General features: G+C 37.3%; 1 protein-coding gene across 2 annotated transcripts in view; it reads left to right on the forward strand.

Moving 5' to 3' along the window:
* LYST (lysosomal trafficking regulator) overlaps positions 1-18,313 on the forward strand; it is a 96,553-nt gene that overhangs the window by 25,762 nt on the left and 52,478 nt on the right. For both annotated transcript variants that reach the window (XM_052805282.1, XM_052805281.1), the window contains 9 exons: positions 2,674-2,759; positions 4,074-4,272; positions 6,619-6,709; positions 6,859-8,944; positions 10,680-11,712; positions 13,329-13,490; positions 14,176-14,332; positions 16,349-16,575; positions 17,973-18,039. In XM_052805282.1, the coding sequence (XP_052661242.1) occupies positions 4,081-4,272; positions 6,619-6,709; positions 6,859-8,944; positions 10,680-11,712; positions 13,329-13,490; positions 14,176-14,332; positions 16,349-16,575; positions 17,973-18,039 (4,015 nt within the window). In that variant the 5' untranslated portion in view covers positions 2,674-2,759; positions 4,074-4,080. The remainder of the gene's footprint in view (positions 1-2,673; positions 2,760-4,073; positions 4,273-6,618; positions 6,710-6,858; positions 8,945-10,679; positions 11,713-13,328; positions 13,491-14,175; positions 14,333-16,348; positions 16,576-17,972; positions 18,040-18,313) is intronic.

Consider the following 18,313-nt stretch of genomic DNA (forward strand, 5'->3'; position numbering starts at 1 on the left):
CAGGCTGAAGCCGTAGAGTGGGAGTGGATGTGTTGGTTTTAAAAACAAAACAACCCCCCCAAATCCCACCTCTGCAGAGTGTTTGCTATGTTACAGCATCAGCAGGGCAAGTTGTTCACTGAGTTCTTCTATGAAAAACAGTGTTTTAAATGCTCAAATCTTGTCAGAAAACAAATACGAAAGGGAAGAAGGTTGTCTGTGCATGTGCAGCTTTTTTTGGAAGTTTCTTAATTATTTCTCAGTTCTCCTTGTATTGTTCTTTGTTTGTAGCTTCAAGATGAGGTGAATAATGAGGGTATATCTGAAAGTGTTTCCAAAGACACGTTTGTGCTGTCAGTCCATTTCAGAACTTAATTGCAGAGAAAGAAATGGGTACAACTTAGAAGGAGCTAGCACTTGTTGGAAGGAGTCCTTCTAAAAGAAGTTCTTCATTATCCAGCATGGTATCTCTTTACAATTTTTTCTGCACTGTAGGATGAGAGCATCTTAGTTCCTTACCAATTTTATACTAAATTCTTGCATTAAGAAGACATGCATGATGTCTTTTTGCATTAGCATCAACAAAATCGTACTTTGTCTTACTACTGACGCTGAGAATTCACCCTTTTGCTAGAATATGGCAATATATGTTAAATCCATGTAACAGTGCAAGCAATGCAGGAAACCTGGAGGCTGAAGTTTCAGATGGAAGGACACTAAAACATGATGGACAGCGTATTTTTACGTATTCTAATGAAGTCTAGTACAACTGCAAAACAGCTAGCTGCTTAAGCTGTTCAGTTGCAATGAATTGTCAATGTTAGCTGTGTGGATAAGTTGGTTTTCTGTGAGGCTGTGGATGAAACATGTTGTGCCCAAGCACTCAAAGGGCGGCCAATTATTAGGAGCTTGCCTGGGGAACCTACAGTGTTTCTCTCCTTCCTTGAGGAGGTGTTTCACGTAGTGTTCATGCTCGTCACAATTTTAAGTTTAAAGTTGAAGTTTGTATTTAATTGCCACTTGAGAATATAAAAATAATTAATTTAGTCTTTCTTCTTTCTCTTTTCCTATCCCCATCTTTCCCCCTCTGCCCAGTTAATTAATTGTGGATGAGTGCTCAGCTAGAAACCTTTGTAGTTGAATGTTTGAGGCTTTTCTCGGTTACTACCCTTTGCGTTCCCATTGATAGCAAATGTTTTTTTGGCTCTTTACCATGTCTAGAGAATGAGGTTTTAACATTTAGACTAGCTTGCAACTGGAGCACCCCAATTTGTGGATGCTTCAGTAAACATGGGTTTGGACAGTTCATCTCTATATATGTGTGATATGTCAGTGGATATAACTTCTGAGAATTTTAGGGCTTTGTAAGAAAATGGGCTCAGTTAAAATGTACTCAATGGCACCAAACACAAATATTCTAACACTAGTTTAAAAAATTGGGGTTAACTATAAGGAAGACTGGTAAGGAGTCCTGTAACCATTGAATGGCTAAATAATTAGCACTTGAAAATGGTAGCAAAAAATTGCTGAGAGGTTGCAGAAATGAACTTTGCCTCTGCAATTATTAGTGTCTGTCTTCTAGGAAACAGCAGAGAAAGTATTCAACCAGTCAGATGAAACCATGCATTGGTATTTAAAGCATGTTTAAGGAGCTCTTCAATCTTGTTTAAGTAAATAAGACTATTTCAGGAGAGTTAAAATAGGTTTTTCCTTTTCTTGGATTGAATGCATTTTAAAGATGTGAGGGGAAGCGTGATAACCAGAAACTTGAAGTTTTCAAATGAAAAATTAATAAACCCTTTGACAGTTTAGTTTACAGCAAGGAATATGGGATGTTGGGGCTTTATGAATGCATACTCTCTACAGAAATAATTTTCCTTGAGTTGTTACAGAATCTTTTTTGCTCTTTGTGCAGAGCTCGTAAAGGCAGGGCAGGTGTATGTGGTGGTGTTTTGACTTTTTTGCTAAAGCGTGTACTAGGGGTAACTCTTGCTGGTTTTGGCCATTCTGGAGTAAATTGGGAGATTACTCCTTCTTGTTATCTTAGTCTTTTCTTTGTTACTAATTACAACTCAAAACAGAGGTAAAGTATTCCTCTTAGTCTTCTGTTAGGACTGGAGGGGGTGAAAGGGTTAGTAGAAAAATAACTCTTAAATTGCTTCAGTTGACTGTACAGAGCAGATACAATACTGTTCCTTTCCAATTTTATTAATTACAGCTTCCCCAGTTTTTAAGGTAATAAAGATCAGTTATCTGTCAGGACAAAAGAGAAGAACAGGTTTAAAATGGATTTACATCAGCACTTGACTGCACAGTTCAGTTTCTCATACTATCCATCATTTGTACCCAGAGCCATAAGTGCTTCAAGTATTATGTATGCAGGTAGTGATCACTAAAAATTCATACTGTTTCTAGAGGGAAATGTTTAAACTTGCATACATACCTAGCTCATTTTACATTTTAAAAAGCAATTAATTTTATTATGTTACCTTACATGCACAAATTATTTTCTCTGTAACAGGATTTTGGTTGTGCAGAATCATAAGCTAAAAGTGAAAACTAGAGCTTTAAAGCTCAAATCCCCCCCCCCCTCAAGGACTCTTCAAAAACTTAAATAGCTATTATAAAATGAATCTTAAAACCAAAGAAATTGCGTATTAACCATGATGTATTTTTCTCTTTGTTTAAAAACAGGTGAACCAAGGGTGGTATTTCCAGAATGTAATTTCCTTTTTCTTCCAATTAGAAGATAAATGTGTTAAACTGGCAAAGTAATTCTGGTAAGAATCTTCCTGTTACTCCTACAGAGAATGTCATTATATGTGTAAGTACTTCACAGTCTTGCCACTAAAAGGAGCTTTTTGTACAATTAATGCTAACAAACTTGTTCTTTCTTACAAGATCTTATTTTTGACCTAATAATTGTGTGAAGATGTTTCTTGATCAAGCAGTATTAATGTACCTGTTACATTTAAATATTATGTTGAAAGTTATTCGGCACTCTTTTTGCATGTTCTATGCTTGGACATGATGAAAATATTTGAGTTTTGAAGATTTCTACTTCAGTTTACACAGACATAGAGAGTTAAATATGCTGCAGTATTAAGTGGGTTTCATGTGGATTAAATGTTCTTGTTTCTGTAGTTGCCATCACTGAATATTGTTTTTGTTTTGTCTTCAGTAATCCTCTTGATAGTTTTCTACAGCGACTCTTGCATTTCTTTTGTCTTGTTTGTTTTTGTTTTAAACTTCTCAACGTGTACTAGTGCTATGTACTATGCTATAGCATAAGAGAAAACAGAAAAGTGTTTTTATAAGATAGAATGAATAGACAAGGTATGAGTGCCTTGTGTGCATTATCTAAAGTAAAATTAATCAGTTTGGCAACCAGCTTTTGGGATTTTTTCCTGAACACATACAGTAGAATTGTATCTTGAGTTAAGTACACTGTAGTAGTGACTGCCACCCACTCAGCCTTGCTAGAAGGAAAATACCATGAGGACTGGTAAATCTAAAACATTGTACTTGTGAAATTCCCATATTTATATTAATTCATTAGTCTTTTCTTTTTCCCCTTGAAATAATCTGCATACTGTTGCAATATGTAACAGGGTAGAAGATAATGTATTCAAATAAACTATTAAAAAATGTGTTTTCTGTACAATGCTGTGTAAAAGCTGCCTGTTTTCCCTTTATGCTTCAGGTCAAATACCTTTTAGAAGCAGAGGAAGGTTGAAGATCACATCTAGCTTACAAAGACAAGCTGAAATTAAGTCATTAGCTTTCATTTATGCAGTGGGAGAGAATGCTGTGTGTCATGGGTTTTACCTGATAGGTTTATAAAACGAGTGTTTGGGACCGTGGGCTGTTAGCTGAAGTTTCACTGAAATAAATGAAATGCTCTAAGCTCATCCTTCTCGTTCCCTTCCACCATACTTTGGTATATTGATTCCTTAGTCCTACAGACACTCCATCCTTTGGCGGGGGGAGGGAGGGATACAGGGAAGAAACACTCCTCTCTTCTCTCAGTCTTTTTTTTCATAAGGAATGTGTTTTTTGATGGATTTAATTTCTGTACTTTCCTCTAATTACAGCTCAGACATGAGCAGTGCTAGTAACTCACTGGCACGGGAATTCTTGACGGATGTCAACAGACTGTGCAATGCAGTGGTCCAGAGGGCAGAGGCCAAGGAAGATGAAGAAGAAGAAACTCATATGGCAGCACTGGGACAATACTTGGTTCAAGGCCGTGGGTTTATTTTGCTTACCACACTGAACTCGACTATTGATCAGGTAATAGTTTTTCTTACCTGGCTATAATTTTTGTATTGAGTTTGACTGTGTGGATTTGTCTGGCTAATGTTCTTCTTGGTACTGCTTTTCTTGCCTTTTGATGGTAGAGTGTATGAGTTAATTATGAAGACTAGAAGTTCAAAAGGATGTGTTGCAGTTGCATTCTGTCCTTCAGCAAGAACAGAAAAAGAAAAAATAGCTAATCATATAGCTGTTTGTCAGCTGATACTGATGGTTGCTAAACTTTTGCCAAGTTAAGGCATGTGTGAAGCTGAAGTGCAGTAGCTGGGTGGAAAGAGGCAATAGGTTGGAATCTTCAAGGGAAATAAGCATGTACTGAACCTGCAGTACAAACTGACAATTTTTCATTTGAGAAGGGCCTCCTGGTTTAAGGCAATGAAATTAAAATATACACCTTTCTATTTGGTTTATGGGCCATGAGATATATATTTGCTCTTGAACATGACAGAAAGTAAATATTTTGTAACTTTAGCTCTAAAAAGAAAGCATTTTAGAAGAGGTGATCAGTTTATACTATTTTTTTGTATAAAGTCTAGCACACATCCCTGTAGCTGCAGATATCCCCTTTCTTTCTGTTCTTTCTCTTCTCCTTCCTCTTCAACACTACTGGATATGTACTAAACAATGGGTAGGATGAGATGTGCATTAAGTCTTTGTGTGTTGAAAATGCAGATCCCAGTGTTTAAGAATAATGAACCAAGTGAATCTGGGCTGAGTTTATTCAGCCTTTGTCTGAAGTGAGGTCAGCTGTTAATGCTGGTCAAATTCATTTTGGAGGTTTGCATTTCCTTCATGAGGTGACTTGGGCTAAGACTCGAGTTGGGTCTGCTGGCTTGGTTCTGGATTCCAGTAGGTGCACTGGCTAAACAGTAAACCCACAAGACTGCAGTTACATATAATTGCTAAGAAGAATCCTTACCACTTCTAGAGCTGTGTGGTTTTTATAGTCACTTGAGTTCTGCATAGTTGCTGTTAATAGAGGCTTCAAGACTAGAGCTGCTGGAAAAACAGAAAATGGGGGATTCCATGTGCCTCCTCTCCAAGAAAAACCTACTTCTGAAGTAGAAGGGGAAGAAAACTTGCAGCATTCTTCATGAAACATCAGCAATTCAGCAATTATTTCCTGAGGAAATAAGTTTTTTAAGAAGGTGGGGGAAGTGGAGCTTGATTAATGAGGAAAGTCAAATTCTGGAAGTGTACCACTGAAATTTGAAAAGTTAATACTTTGCTTTTTCCAGTCTTATTATTGTGCTTTGAATGCTGTATTGTTCATTCCCATTCCTAATTAATTTGTCTTGCTGAGAATACATTTAGTAGCAGAAGAGAGTTGGGAGAATGACTTTGAAAAAGCTTAGTTTTCAAGTCTAATTGTATTGCATCAACAGTTTTAGATTTTTTTTAATTGATAGACTCATCAAATATTAACTATTTGTTATATATCTGTATAGCTCTAAAACTATATATATATATATAAAACTCTATATTTGTTATATATATAACTATAGCTACTTAAGTTGCTTATCTTGAAACATTTTAATTTCATTGCTACCTTGAATTTTTGGAGAAGGATGTTGCTTCAGCTGCATATCTCTGAAGTTAACTGCCAAAATGCTCAAGTCAGCTTTTTGCATTTGAAAATTTTTGATCTTTAGGACTGAAACCATTTTGATAGTGCTGCATAGCACCCAGTAAAGGAATTGTGTTTGAATTATGTGCCTTCTACTGCTCCTCTGCACTGAAATTTAGTGATGAAGTCTTAGAATCCTAGTAGGAGTGAGGGTTTGTTAGTGGCTATTCTGGTGTTTTTTTTTTTTTTAATTAGGAGTAACCTTCCCTCTTTCTTCCCGTAAAACTTCACCTTTCTATTCTGAGTCAATAACATCACTTGATAAATGTAAGCTTTCTTTGTTTGCTTAAAGGTGTCATTTTGGAGAAAGTAGAAAGTTTCCCATAAAGTTCTTTGAAGTTACATTTCTGTAACTACAGAAGTTTCAAACTTGTATTTGGCTTCGTGTTGGCTTTGTTTAAATCAATAAGTTATTTGCTTTTGACTTCTCTGGTTTTGTCCTTTGGGAGAGGAATTCCTTCAACGAGAGGGGTTAGGAGAGCTTTGTATAGAAACACTTGCAGAGGTGTAATAAATATCTTAGATGCTTTCTGATTGGCTCTAGTTGATTATAGCACTCTGCAGTTAGGTCATTTTTGCAATGCGTAAAAACAGCAGAAAGGCATGGGGAACTGAATGTTGAATAGCTTTGTAAAATAAAGAAGGTTAATCCATTTTTCAAAAGTACAAAAACATTTTCTATTTTGTTTCTAACATAGGAGCTGACATGTCGAGAAGAACTTCTGACCCTCCTCCTGTCACTTCTGCCATTGGTATGGAAAATCCCTGTCCAAGAAGAAAAAGCAATAGGTATGTTTTATCACTGACAGTATTAAGGACCTAGAAGAAGCAATTTGTGTATTACTACAGAGCGTAGGACTCCCAACTAAAGAGTAGTAGTTCATTGTAATACATGAATGTTCCATTAATGTTCCTTTGTTATCTTTCTGTTTCAACAGATTTTAATATACCATTTACAGTAGACATATGCCTGACCAAAGAGAATAATTCAAGTTCCGTGAAATCTACTCAGGAAAAACTAGGCTTAGATGGAAGCACTCGTTCTTCTCTTCAGACTTCTGTAAAACTAAATCCTCGATCTCGAAAAAGTGGACGTCTGCGCAAAACCACCCATCGTTATTCTGTGCGAGATGCAAGAAGATCTCAGCTGTCCACTTCAGATTCAGAAGGCAATTCTGATGACAAGACTACTGTAATAATGAAACACAGACGCTCCCAGTTACTGCAGCCTTTTTTAACGTATCCAGTTTGGGACAACTACCTTGTAGGTAGAAGTGATTGCCTACCTGTGGAAGCGATACCAAGTTCTAATCCTGATGCCCCTACTCTAGAAAATTCCAGCAAAATTATTCCAGCACATGAGCTAAACCCAGAGAATTTGAATGAGCCAACTGCAGGAATTACTGAGAGCAACATGGATAACTCTCCTTTTGACTTATGCCATGTCTTACTGTCTCTCCTAGAGAAAGTGTGCAAATTTGATATTACTTTAAATCACAGTTCTGCTCTTTCAGCTAGTGTGGTGCCCACATTGACTGAGTTCTTATCAGGATTTGAAGACTGTTACAATGTAAGTAGTAACACAGAAAATGAAGTAGTTTCTGCAGGGTGGACAGAAGAACCTGTGGCTCTGATCCAAAGGATGCTCTTTCGAACAGTGCTGCATCTTATGTCTTTAGACATTAGCAATACAGAAACAATGCCTGACAATTTGCGAAGAAATTTAACAGACTTACTTAAAGCAGCATTAAAAATCAGAATTTGCTTGGAAAAGCAACCTGATCCTTTTGCTCCAGGATACAGGAAAACACTACAGCAGCTGGTTCAGGAGGACTACATATTTTCTAGATACCATCACAGAGCCTTGCTTCTACCTGAGGTTATAGAAGGGGTCTTGCAGATTTTGATCTGCTGCCTACAAAGTGCAGCCTCCAATCCATTCTACTTTAGTCAAGCTATAGATCTGGTTCATGAGTTCATACAGCATCAGGGATTTAAGCTGTTTGAAGTAACAGTGCTTCAAATGGAATGGCTGTGTATGAAGAGTGAGGGAGTAACTGGGGAAGCCTCAGAGCATCTGAAGGCCTTAATCAACAGCATCATGAAAATAATCAGCACTGTCAAAAAAGTGAAATCAGAGCAGCTCCATCAATCAATGTGTACAAGAAAGCGGCACAGACGATGTGAGTACTCTCACTTCATGCATCACCACAGAGATCTCTCTGGGCTCTCTGTATCTGCTTTTAAAAACCAAGCTTCCAAAAACCCCTTTGAAACTGCTGATGGAGAAGTTCATTATCCTGACAGATGCTGTTGCATTGCTGTTTGTGCACACCAGTGTTTGCACTTGTTGCAACAAGTTTCTTTGAGCAGTACCTGTGTTCAAATTCTCTCGGGTGTACATAATGTAGGAATATGTTGTTGTATGGATCCAAAGTCTGTGATCGTCCCATTGCTTCATGCTTCCAAGTTACCAATATTAAAAAACTTTCAACAGCACATATTGAACATCCTTAATGAGTTTATATTGGATCAGCTGGGTGGAGCAGAAGTTTCTCCAAAAATTATACAGGCATCATGCAATATATGTACTGTTGACTGTGATCAACTTGCTCAGCTAGAAGATGCCTTGCAGGGCAACCCTAATGATGCTGGTGTTGCATCTAGTTCCTCTTGCAGAGTTCAGGGAATTCTGCCTAGCAGTGGATCTGAAGATATGTTGTTGAGATGGGATGCATTGGAGGCTTATCAGGATATTGTTTTTGAAGAAGACAAACTACGTGGCATGCAGATTGCAAGCCATATTTGCCACTTAATTCAAAAGGGAAATGCAGTGGTCCAATGGAAACTATATAACTGTATTTATAATCCTGTGCTTCAGAGAGGGGTTGAGCTAGCTTGCCATGCTCAACAACTGGGACTAACTACAGCTGATAAACACACATGCAGTTACCATAGCCAGTGTTTGCCTTCTGAAGTACTTCAGATTTATTTGCAGATGCTCCCTGTGTTGCTTAAATCCAGGTTGGTTGATTTTTCTGTTTATTAATGGAAAACATACTAATTATGTACAGAGCTTTGTATATTTGTTACTGATCAGAACATAAGTTTTATTTGGACTGTAGGGAGCACTTGGGTATTGCAGGGGTGGCAACAAGGTAAATGCTTGAATAACATAAAATGTAATCCTAGATTCATAAGCCATAGAAAGTGAGGGCTGTCTATCGATGAGTTAGTCTTTTACAAGCCAAAGTGTGTAGAAAGAAATAAAAATCTTTGTTCAATGTGACATGCTCTTTGCCTCTTCATTCCTCATGCTAAAGTGAGTCAGGAATGTTGAACAGATTGACATGTCACTTCTCTGTAGGAATTAGACTACTTAGTTTTCTGATCTGTTCCCTTTTCCTTCTAGAAAGGTCTTCATAGAAACCACCTTTCAAAAATAAGGCTTGAGAGGTTTCCTTGTACTGAAATAACTGTTTCCTAATTTACAAAATCCTGTCCATTTAAACATAAGGTGTTTTTTTTTTTTAAAACAAACAAACAAACCAAAACACACAACCCACAAAGATTCTTCCAAGGCATGAAATAGAAACTTTCCAATTTACTGTTGAACTGATGAAATAGTTGTTTAATACAATATATGGAAGTTTATTCAGAATATGAATGTGTCCTGATTCTGATCTTTTCTATTGGAGTCCTGATAACCCTGCTAAATTCACTTCAGTTTATCTGAGACAATTATAAAGAATAGACTAGTATTCCAGTTTATGTAAAGGATTGTCTAATACATTTTTAACTTTTATCCTAACCTAAACTGTATCAGAAGCTATTAATTTCTGAAAGTGTACTTGGTGGCAAAGAGGCAAGAGAAGTAAAGTTTAGATTAAAACAACGTTTAAGATGTATATTCCCATCTTTAAGCCAGTAGGAAATAGGATAAGTAAGTACATGATTCATTTGATTCTAGATTGTGTAACTCGGTTACAGTAAAAGCTGACACTGTGGGAAGGAGATGGGAGGGTAAGGAAGGTGGATGTCTACAAGCAAGCATAGTACACTCTGAAGCTTACATATCCTTACCCCAAATTCTGTATGAACTCAGTGTAATACTTGGGCAGTAGGAAGAAGGGAAAAATACACTTGGAAACAAATATACTGAAAGGTTTTTTAACATTGGACACCCTGGCATAACAATTGCACAAAAAGTTGCTTGAAAGGTGTTCCTGAATTTTATCTGAAATGCATTGTCCATACAACAAATAGACATAGCTAGTAAAATGTCTTAAAAATTCAAGTTTATTTGAGAAGGAATCTCTACTTTCTGGTGAAGTCACAGAACTGAGAGAAATAAAGATATTTACTAGGTCCAATTGCTAATAAAAAGTTAGGGTAAGGAAGTATCACTAAGGAGCAAATGTCATAAATGAAGTTAAACATCTTTAATGTATTGAACATCTTACATTTTTGTGGTCTACGTTTTAGAGGTTAATATTTCCTACATTATATCTTACCAAAAAATTGAATTTTTACTACCAGATGGATGATGCTTACTTGGGATTCTACAGTACTGCAAACAAGTTCCTCATCTCTTTAATTTAGAGTTCAGAGTAATATATTGCAATTACTGTAAACATGATCAGTCCTTGGTATTACTTAGGTGTGTAGAACAGAGGGTTATTTTTGGATAAGATGTGTGTCATCTGAATAACATGAATTTGTGGCTGATTTATATGGTAACTTATGCTTTCTCTTGCAGGGTAATTAGAGACTTGTTTCTGAGTTGTAACGGAGTGAATCAAATGACTGAGTTAAATTACTTTGATACTTTAAGAAGTTATTCTTTGAAAGTGTTAGAGACTTTGATACTCTGCCTTGGTGATCAGCAGAAAGACCAAGCAATGCCAGAACTGGAAGGCCTGAACAGTGAACAGAAGGAGTCTACATCTGACTTGCCTGCTTCTCTTTGTAGCCAGCATGCTGTTTCAGAAGTTCCTCAAAGCCTGAGCAAGTTTTATGCTGGCTTGAAAGAGGCTTACCCAAAAAAGAAAAAGTTTGTGAGCCAAGACATTCATGTCAACACAATAAACCTATTCCTCTGTGTTGCTTTTTTATGTGTAAGTAAAGAAGCAGATGGTGATCTGGATTCAGCTAATGACTCTGAAGATACATCAGGATATGATAGTACAGCTAGTGAGCCATTAGGCCACAAATTACCATATCTGTCACTGGAAAGCCTTACTTTGCCATCTCTGGAACACATTCACAGGGCTGCAGATATTTGGTCCATGTGTCGTTGCATCTATTTGTATAGTTCAGTTTTCCAGAGACAGTTCCATAGACTTGGAGGCTTTGAAGCATGCCGTAGATTACTAATTTTGATAATTCAGAAACTTGCAAAAAATAAGGAAAAGGAACAAGAAAAGAGGGAGAGAGTATTGAGTGAAAGCAGCAGAAGTTCACATGGGAGTCCTCGTGGTGAGCTTCTCAACAAGGATGACTCTGTTCAGCTGGCTAAAAGCAGAGAGGTGACACAACTGGAGCTCAATAGTTCTGACAGTCTTGCTGGTGCAGAACAGCTGGTCTCTGAATGTGTCTCCTACGACAGCTCTTTGAGTAGGGAACACACTTCAGTTTCTTCAGTTGCCAATCTTGAAGGGATAAAGGCTTCTGTAAGAGAAGAGAGTGAGTGGGCACTTCAAGGTATCAGACTTCTAGAAGCTCTGCTGACAATCTGTCTACACAGTGCAAGTACCATGCAGCAGAAGATGGAAGTGGAGATGTTTCACCAGGTACTGTGCAACTTCCCTTAGCTTGCTTTACTCGTATTTGTTATGTACAATGTTATTTTAACAGTAATTTAGTCAAATGTTCTTTTAGAGTTGAAACAAGTTTATGCTCTTACTAGGGTACCATATTTTTTTGTGTAGTACTGAAAGTATACAGTTAAATGATGTACTTAGTCAGGGGTAGTGGTCAGCAGGCATGAAAGAATGAGAGTGGGTGGATGAACAAACTGGCAGTTGCTGTTTCTGAGGTGGCATCTTTGCACGTATCCACTTGTCACTTCTTGTATTTGGTAAGATGCTGGTAAGGATCCTGTACCCCTTTGCTTGTTCTCCAACATGATCTTTGTCCTCTGCTCTTTTGGGTTGGATCCCTGTTCATGCCAAGTCCTGGCTTCTTGGGGACTGGGAGAGAGCCTTCCAGAGCGGCAGATCAATCCAGGCTGGATGAGCTTTCTACCTTGCTTTTTTGAACTGTATTTCTGTTTTATTTTGCATGTATTAGTTACAATTTGGGCCAGCATGGTCAACATGGCTAAGGGCTGAACTCAACATCAAACATGTTTTCTGGATTATTGTATCTTGGGTCCCGGGGAAGACTGTGATCCTGACAGGCAAAGACTTTGTTTTTCTGCATAAAATGGTCCTGACTAGAGAAAAGGGATGGTTTCCTCTGACTACAAAGGCAGTAGTGGATATAGACAACTATGAATTGCTGGCTGACTATGCCTGTATTTTTTCTGGTCAGTTATGGCCTGCTTTTTCTGTTGGTTTTTTTCCCCTATGTAGCCTATTTGTCCAGCCTCACGTTCTCTGGAGGCTGTCTGAGCTGATGGGCTTTGAACAGTGGGAGAGACTTTGGTTTTTTTTTTTTTTTTTTGAAAGAGTATTCAGTGGAGAATGTGTTTGACAGGTAGGATTGAAAGAGAGCTGTGTAGGCAAGATGTGAGCATTATACATAGTGACTCACATGTCGTGTTTTTGACAGTTCTGAGCAGAGCATGGTGCTTGAGAAGGAGCAGTATTAGAGGGCACAGGTACTGAAAGGACACCTGAAAAAACTGTTACTTAAGCCTTGGAGGTGAACTAATTCAATGTTCCACAAAATGTTAATTCACAGAAGACAGCTTTACTGTGCTTTAATGTTTTAATTGCTATCTTGAATTTTACTTGGCAGTTTGTTACAAAAGCAGGAGGAGTTAGGTACAGGAGAGAACTGGAAACTGGAGTTCTGCCTGGCCACTTGCTATTTTTGTGAACTTGGACATGTCACTGTCTGTCTTGTGAACCTCTAATGTTTTGGTGTGGTTTGAATGCATTGTGTACTTGAAACTGTTTCAGAGATGTTTATTTTTGAAACAGTGCTTTCACTTGCAGTGTTTGGGAAACAGCATGTTGCCAGATTTTTTTCAGTGTGCAGATTGCTGAACCAACTAAATCTGTCATGAAAAACAGGGTGAATCTTTCTTATTGCAAGAGATTAGATGAAGTCTGATGGTTTTAGCTGAGAAGTCAGATTAGTGTAGGTGGAAGGGGAAGTTCTTAAATGAAAGTATTAGACCATTTCTGTTAGCCAAAACATAATAACATGAATCAAAATATTTGTCTCCCCCAAAACATAGAATACCTGTGTGGATGATATCTTACTCCAAATAAGAGAGCAGCTTGCTCAATCAAAAGTGATAGAAACTGACTTGGCAAAGCCTCTGTTTGATTCACTGCTTCGTGTTGCGTTGGGTACTTTTTCTGCTGATCTGGATCATTCTGAAGAAAAAATTGAAAAGGTATGAAACACCGACTAAGTAGTCTAATTCTAAATACCACAAGGTTTGCTGAGTCAGGTTTATGTTGTTTGGGTCTATTTTTAAACTCAATAGGACATGTTTAAATGCGTTTGGTTACTGTGGCTGTTGAAAGTTAATTCTCTGATTCTCATATGTAAGCGTGTAAGTTGAATGCTGATTATTGATATGGTCCCCATGTTTACCGCTCAGAAATGAGTCATGCCCTAGAAAGGAGCAAGCTGTGTTACACTTTATGGACATACCTGACACCTGATGTTCTCTTCACTCTTTCATCCCACAGCAGTGTGTGACACAAACTCAAAGGGAGAGCTTCAAACAGGGATGTTGACTGACCTTAGTGGCTGCAGACATCTCTTTACCTTAGAGTGAATGTCAAGGTGCATGTTTATGGTGATAGTGATTTTAGAAACACAGTTATGCTTAATGCATTGGCCACCTGCTTACCAAAGCTTTGGTCAGGTAGTTAGTAAGAAAAATCCATCTTTGCAGAATCCATTTTTTATGTAAGAATGAAGTATTCTCAACAAGTATCTGAAGTTTCTTGAAAGCATATGATTAATTTGTTTCTTTTGCCAATGGGCTTGGAGAAAATAAGCAACTGGAAGGTTCTAAATTACTTGCTTTTCTGACCAAAGATAGTAAATTTGCTTGATGTGTTATACAGACCCATTACACTGAAAAGGAGCCAGTGTCACAACCTGGAGATATTTCTGAAGAAACTGAAGAATCACAGTGCTGTAGTCTTAAACCTTTTGCTGAAGAGGAAGGATATGAAGCAGATAGTGAAAGTAACCCTGATGATAGTGAGACCAAGAATGAAGGTAAATGTGAACTTTTTGAATATACAAAGCAGTCTTTATGACATAGCAAAGCTTGCTTGTCTTTTGAGATGTACAAAAACAGGGTGAGGATCAGAGACCTTTAACAGATATAAATAGTTTAACTTGTTTACTTCAGTAGGATGCAGTTACAGATGGAGAGATGATGAATATTCTTACTGAGTGTTACAGGAATTGTTCTGTCTTGGTTGTCTTGGTTTATGTGACTCTTGCTCTAAAGTCATGTTGCTCAAATGTATTATTGTGGTCTAGAAGCAGTTTTCTCCAGAGATGCTTATCAGTAGTTTGCTTGAAAATCAACGCTTAACTTTTTGTTTAGTACTATAACAGTCTGGTAAAAATTAGCTAGTCTAATTATATCACAGAATTATAGAATACCAGGTTGGAAGGTATCATCTCTGCTGATAATGCCCTTGTTGATGCAACCCAGCATCCTCTTAGCTTTCCTTGCTGCAGCAGGATACTGTTAGCTCGTATTGAGCTTGTTGTCCACCAGGACCCCCAGGTCCCTTTCCACAGAGCTGCTCCCCAGCTGGGTAGATCCCAGCCTGTGCTGCACTCCTGGATTATGTTTTCCCAGCTTACATTTGTCCTTGATGAACTTCATAAGGTTCTTGTTAGCCCACTTTTCCAGCCTAGCCAGGTCTTCCTGCAGGACGGCTCTCCTTTCTGAAGTGTCCACTTCCCCACTTGGTTTGGGACCATTGGCAAACTTCATCAGGGTACACTTGATCCCATCATCCAGATCACTTAAGAAGATATTAAACAGTGTTGGGCCCAGTATTGATCCCTGGAGGACCCCACTTGTGACAGGTTGCTGGTTTGAAAAGGAGCCATTTACCACCACCCTCTGGGTGTGGCCCATCAACCAGTTCCCCACCCACCACACAGACCACTTGTCTAGACTGTAATGCATCAGTTTTTCAAGGAGGAGTCTGTGGGCAATCATATCAAAAGCCTTGGAGAAATCCAGGTAGACAATGTCCACCGCTTGCCCCACATCAACCGAGCAGGTTACTTTGTTGTAGAAGGCGATCAGGTTTGTCAAGCACCATTTGCCCTTGGTGAATCTGTGCTGGCTTTTCCCAATCACGTGCTTCATTTGACTTGTGACAGCCCCCTTGTGATAGACTATATCTCTTTATATTCATTCAACGACTGATGTGCACATCTCTTCCTGTATTCTGATTGTGTAATTAATTTTGAACATGAATTTGCTTTAATTTTTTCCTTTGTGCTGAACGTCTGGATGCCTATGTTCTTGTATGAAGTCAGCATGAGCAGTAACAGCCTTTAATAGAACTGCATTCAACTGCTGCTGTTTACCTGTGTGACTTGGCTTTATCAAGAGATATACAACATTTTAAAAGCATTTCTGAATTAAAAATTTAACCTGAAATATTTCCACGAAACATTTGCATGAAACATATGTCTGAACCAAATAATTTTTTTAAGTAACCTGTTTTAAAGTCCCTCCAAGATGTAAGAGAGGCTTAAATGTTGGGTTTTTTTGCTTTTTTGATTGTCATGCAGATATTCTGTCATGTACATTGTCTGAATTAAATAACTAAACAACTGCTTCCCCCAACCTTTTAACATGAAACAAAATAATGTAAATTTATCTCCTTTCTTGGCAGGCTCAGAGTTCTGTATAGAAGCTTCAGGCTCTATTACAGTGATTTTACTGTCATGTTTCATGAATTGCATATTTCATCATTACTTATGTGTGCCCAGTTACCAGGAAATGAAGGCACATATTTAAAGAGCATGTAATAGGAGAAACTGCATCCTTACCCTTCTGTATTAGCAGGAAAATACAAAAATCTGAAGCATAATAGAAGATTATAGTAACTTCTGAAAACTGCTTATAAGCTAGTGACCATTTTTGTTTTGTACCTATGAAAAGGTTGGAGAAAGTATGTGTTTGGATGTTCTGCTTAAATCATGCAAACTGTATTCAGCTGAGTAAGTTTCAGTAAGACAAGTGCTTTCTTTCAGGAGCAGACACAAAAGCAGAACCAGGATGTACTGGTCCTTCAGGTTATTTTAATGACCTAGCTGAAAACATCAATCAAGGAGAATTAATGTATCCTGAAATCTGCATGTTAGAATTAAACTTGCTCTCAGCTGGTAATGCAAGTTTAGATGTGCTTGCTCACGTGTTCCAAAGCTGCCTGAAAATCATCAGCCAGAAGGAGAGAAATGCCACTGTACTTATAGAACAGGTAAAAATGTTACTAAACAAAGGCAACAGCTTAGCAGTTGTATATCTTATTTTCTTCAGTTCTATAGTATCAGTATACCTAATAGTGATCTCAGAAGCATTCTCACTTGTTATGGCATTTGATAAGACCTGAAACAATGTAAATGACTGATATTGCCAGATGCATTGCATTTAAGTTACCAGAAACTATAGTTAACTGGTGTATTGAGAGATATTTGACCTACAAAGCTTTTGAGTTTCATAGTTGCCTTACTTTATCAAGACTGTTCAATCACTAGGGCTGTAGATACAGATTTCATGACCATCAGGCCATAGGAAAAAAAAAAACAAATCAAAAAAACAAAAAAGCAAATATCTTTTTGTATATGTATTTATGTAAACATTCTAAATTTATATGTATTCAATATGTACTTTTTAGAAACTTCCAGTGACGTAGCTCAAAAGTATTTCATGCTTATATTCTTAAGTTTATATTCGAAATTAGTTATGCATACGTTGATGTCCTCATAATCCTTTGGAATTTCTGATGGTTAGCTTGTTTTTTGCTTTCTAATAACTAAATTGAGTGTGTCTTTCGCAAAAGAGGGAAATATGGTTAAGTAATCTAAACTTAAAGTGCTTGTTTATATAATCATTTGACTAGGAAGCAAAGTTAGTGCTTTACAGCTTAAACCAAAAGCAGGAAAGGAAAACATTGTTTTATTTTAGTACTCCAATTCTGTGTGTGAATTATTAGCTTTAAATCACTAGCACACTCGTATTTCTTTTTTCTGAACTTCAACACATGAAATTACTTACAATTCAGAATAATCTCCATTTTCATTACTCTTCAATGTCATTCAGAAAGGGCAATCTATCAAACTAATCAATTTAGAGATTTTGAATATCTTTAATTAGATATTTTTCAAGTTACCTTTATCTAAGATGCATTTGTGAAGGATTATCTTAAGTACACAGCTTTGATTTTTTTTTTTTTTTTTTGGTAATTACTCTTTAAAGTAATCTTGCGTAAAAAGGTTGGGGAAAGGGTGAATTTGCCTTCAGTATTGCATCACTATATAGCAACATGCTGTATTTTGTCACAACCTGTGAAATCCTGTGATTCTGTTATGGGGGAGAAGACAAGGGACATCTCAGCTGCTGAATTGGTAATGACTCCAAGGTTTCTTTCTAGAATCATTTGGATTTCAAAGTCTCCCTTCTGCAACTGAACTGTACAGAACATGAAAGAATGTTCATTAGCAAATATAACAAATATTTCCATAATTCAAAGTAACTGGAATTGTCTTTACTTTAAAATCAATAGTAGACAAGACTGTTTGAAAGAAATTATTTCTTAGTTCTTTGAGCTGGTATATATTCTTCAGGTATTAATTTTTCCCTGTATTTTTTTAACAGGGAGCTGTTAAACTTCTTTTGGGAGGATTTCTGAACATACTGACACAAACTGAATCTAGTTTTCATGGTGAGTTCAAGGTCTAAGTAACTTAAATATTGGTTTTTTTTATAACTTAATGTATACACACTCAAATTCTTAGTTCACAATGCAAATGCAAAATTGACAAAGCAAATACATTGGCATGTGTGAGTTTATGCAGCTGCTTCTTTAACTTGTGACAAGTATCTAACTTATGTATAAATACAGGGTTATTTCTGAGCTAGTGGAAATCTGTTATTTAAACACATGCTGGCAGATCTGAAAATGATAGTTGAAATCATAAACCCTACGGTGACAGTGT

Source organism: Harpia harpyja, chromosome 13 (assembly GCF_026419915.1).
Source record: "Harpia harpyja isolate bHarHar1 chromosome 13, bHarHar1 primary haplotype, whole genome shotgun sequence".
Classification (NCBI taxonomy): domain Eukaryota; kingdom Metazoa; phylum Chordata; class Aves; order Accipitriformes; family Accipitridae; genus Harpia; species Harpia harpyja.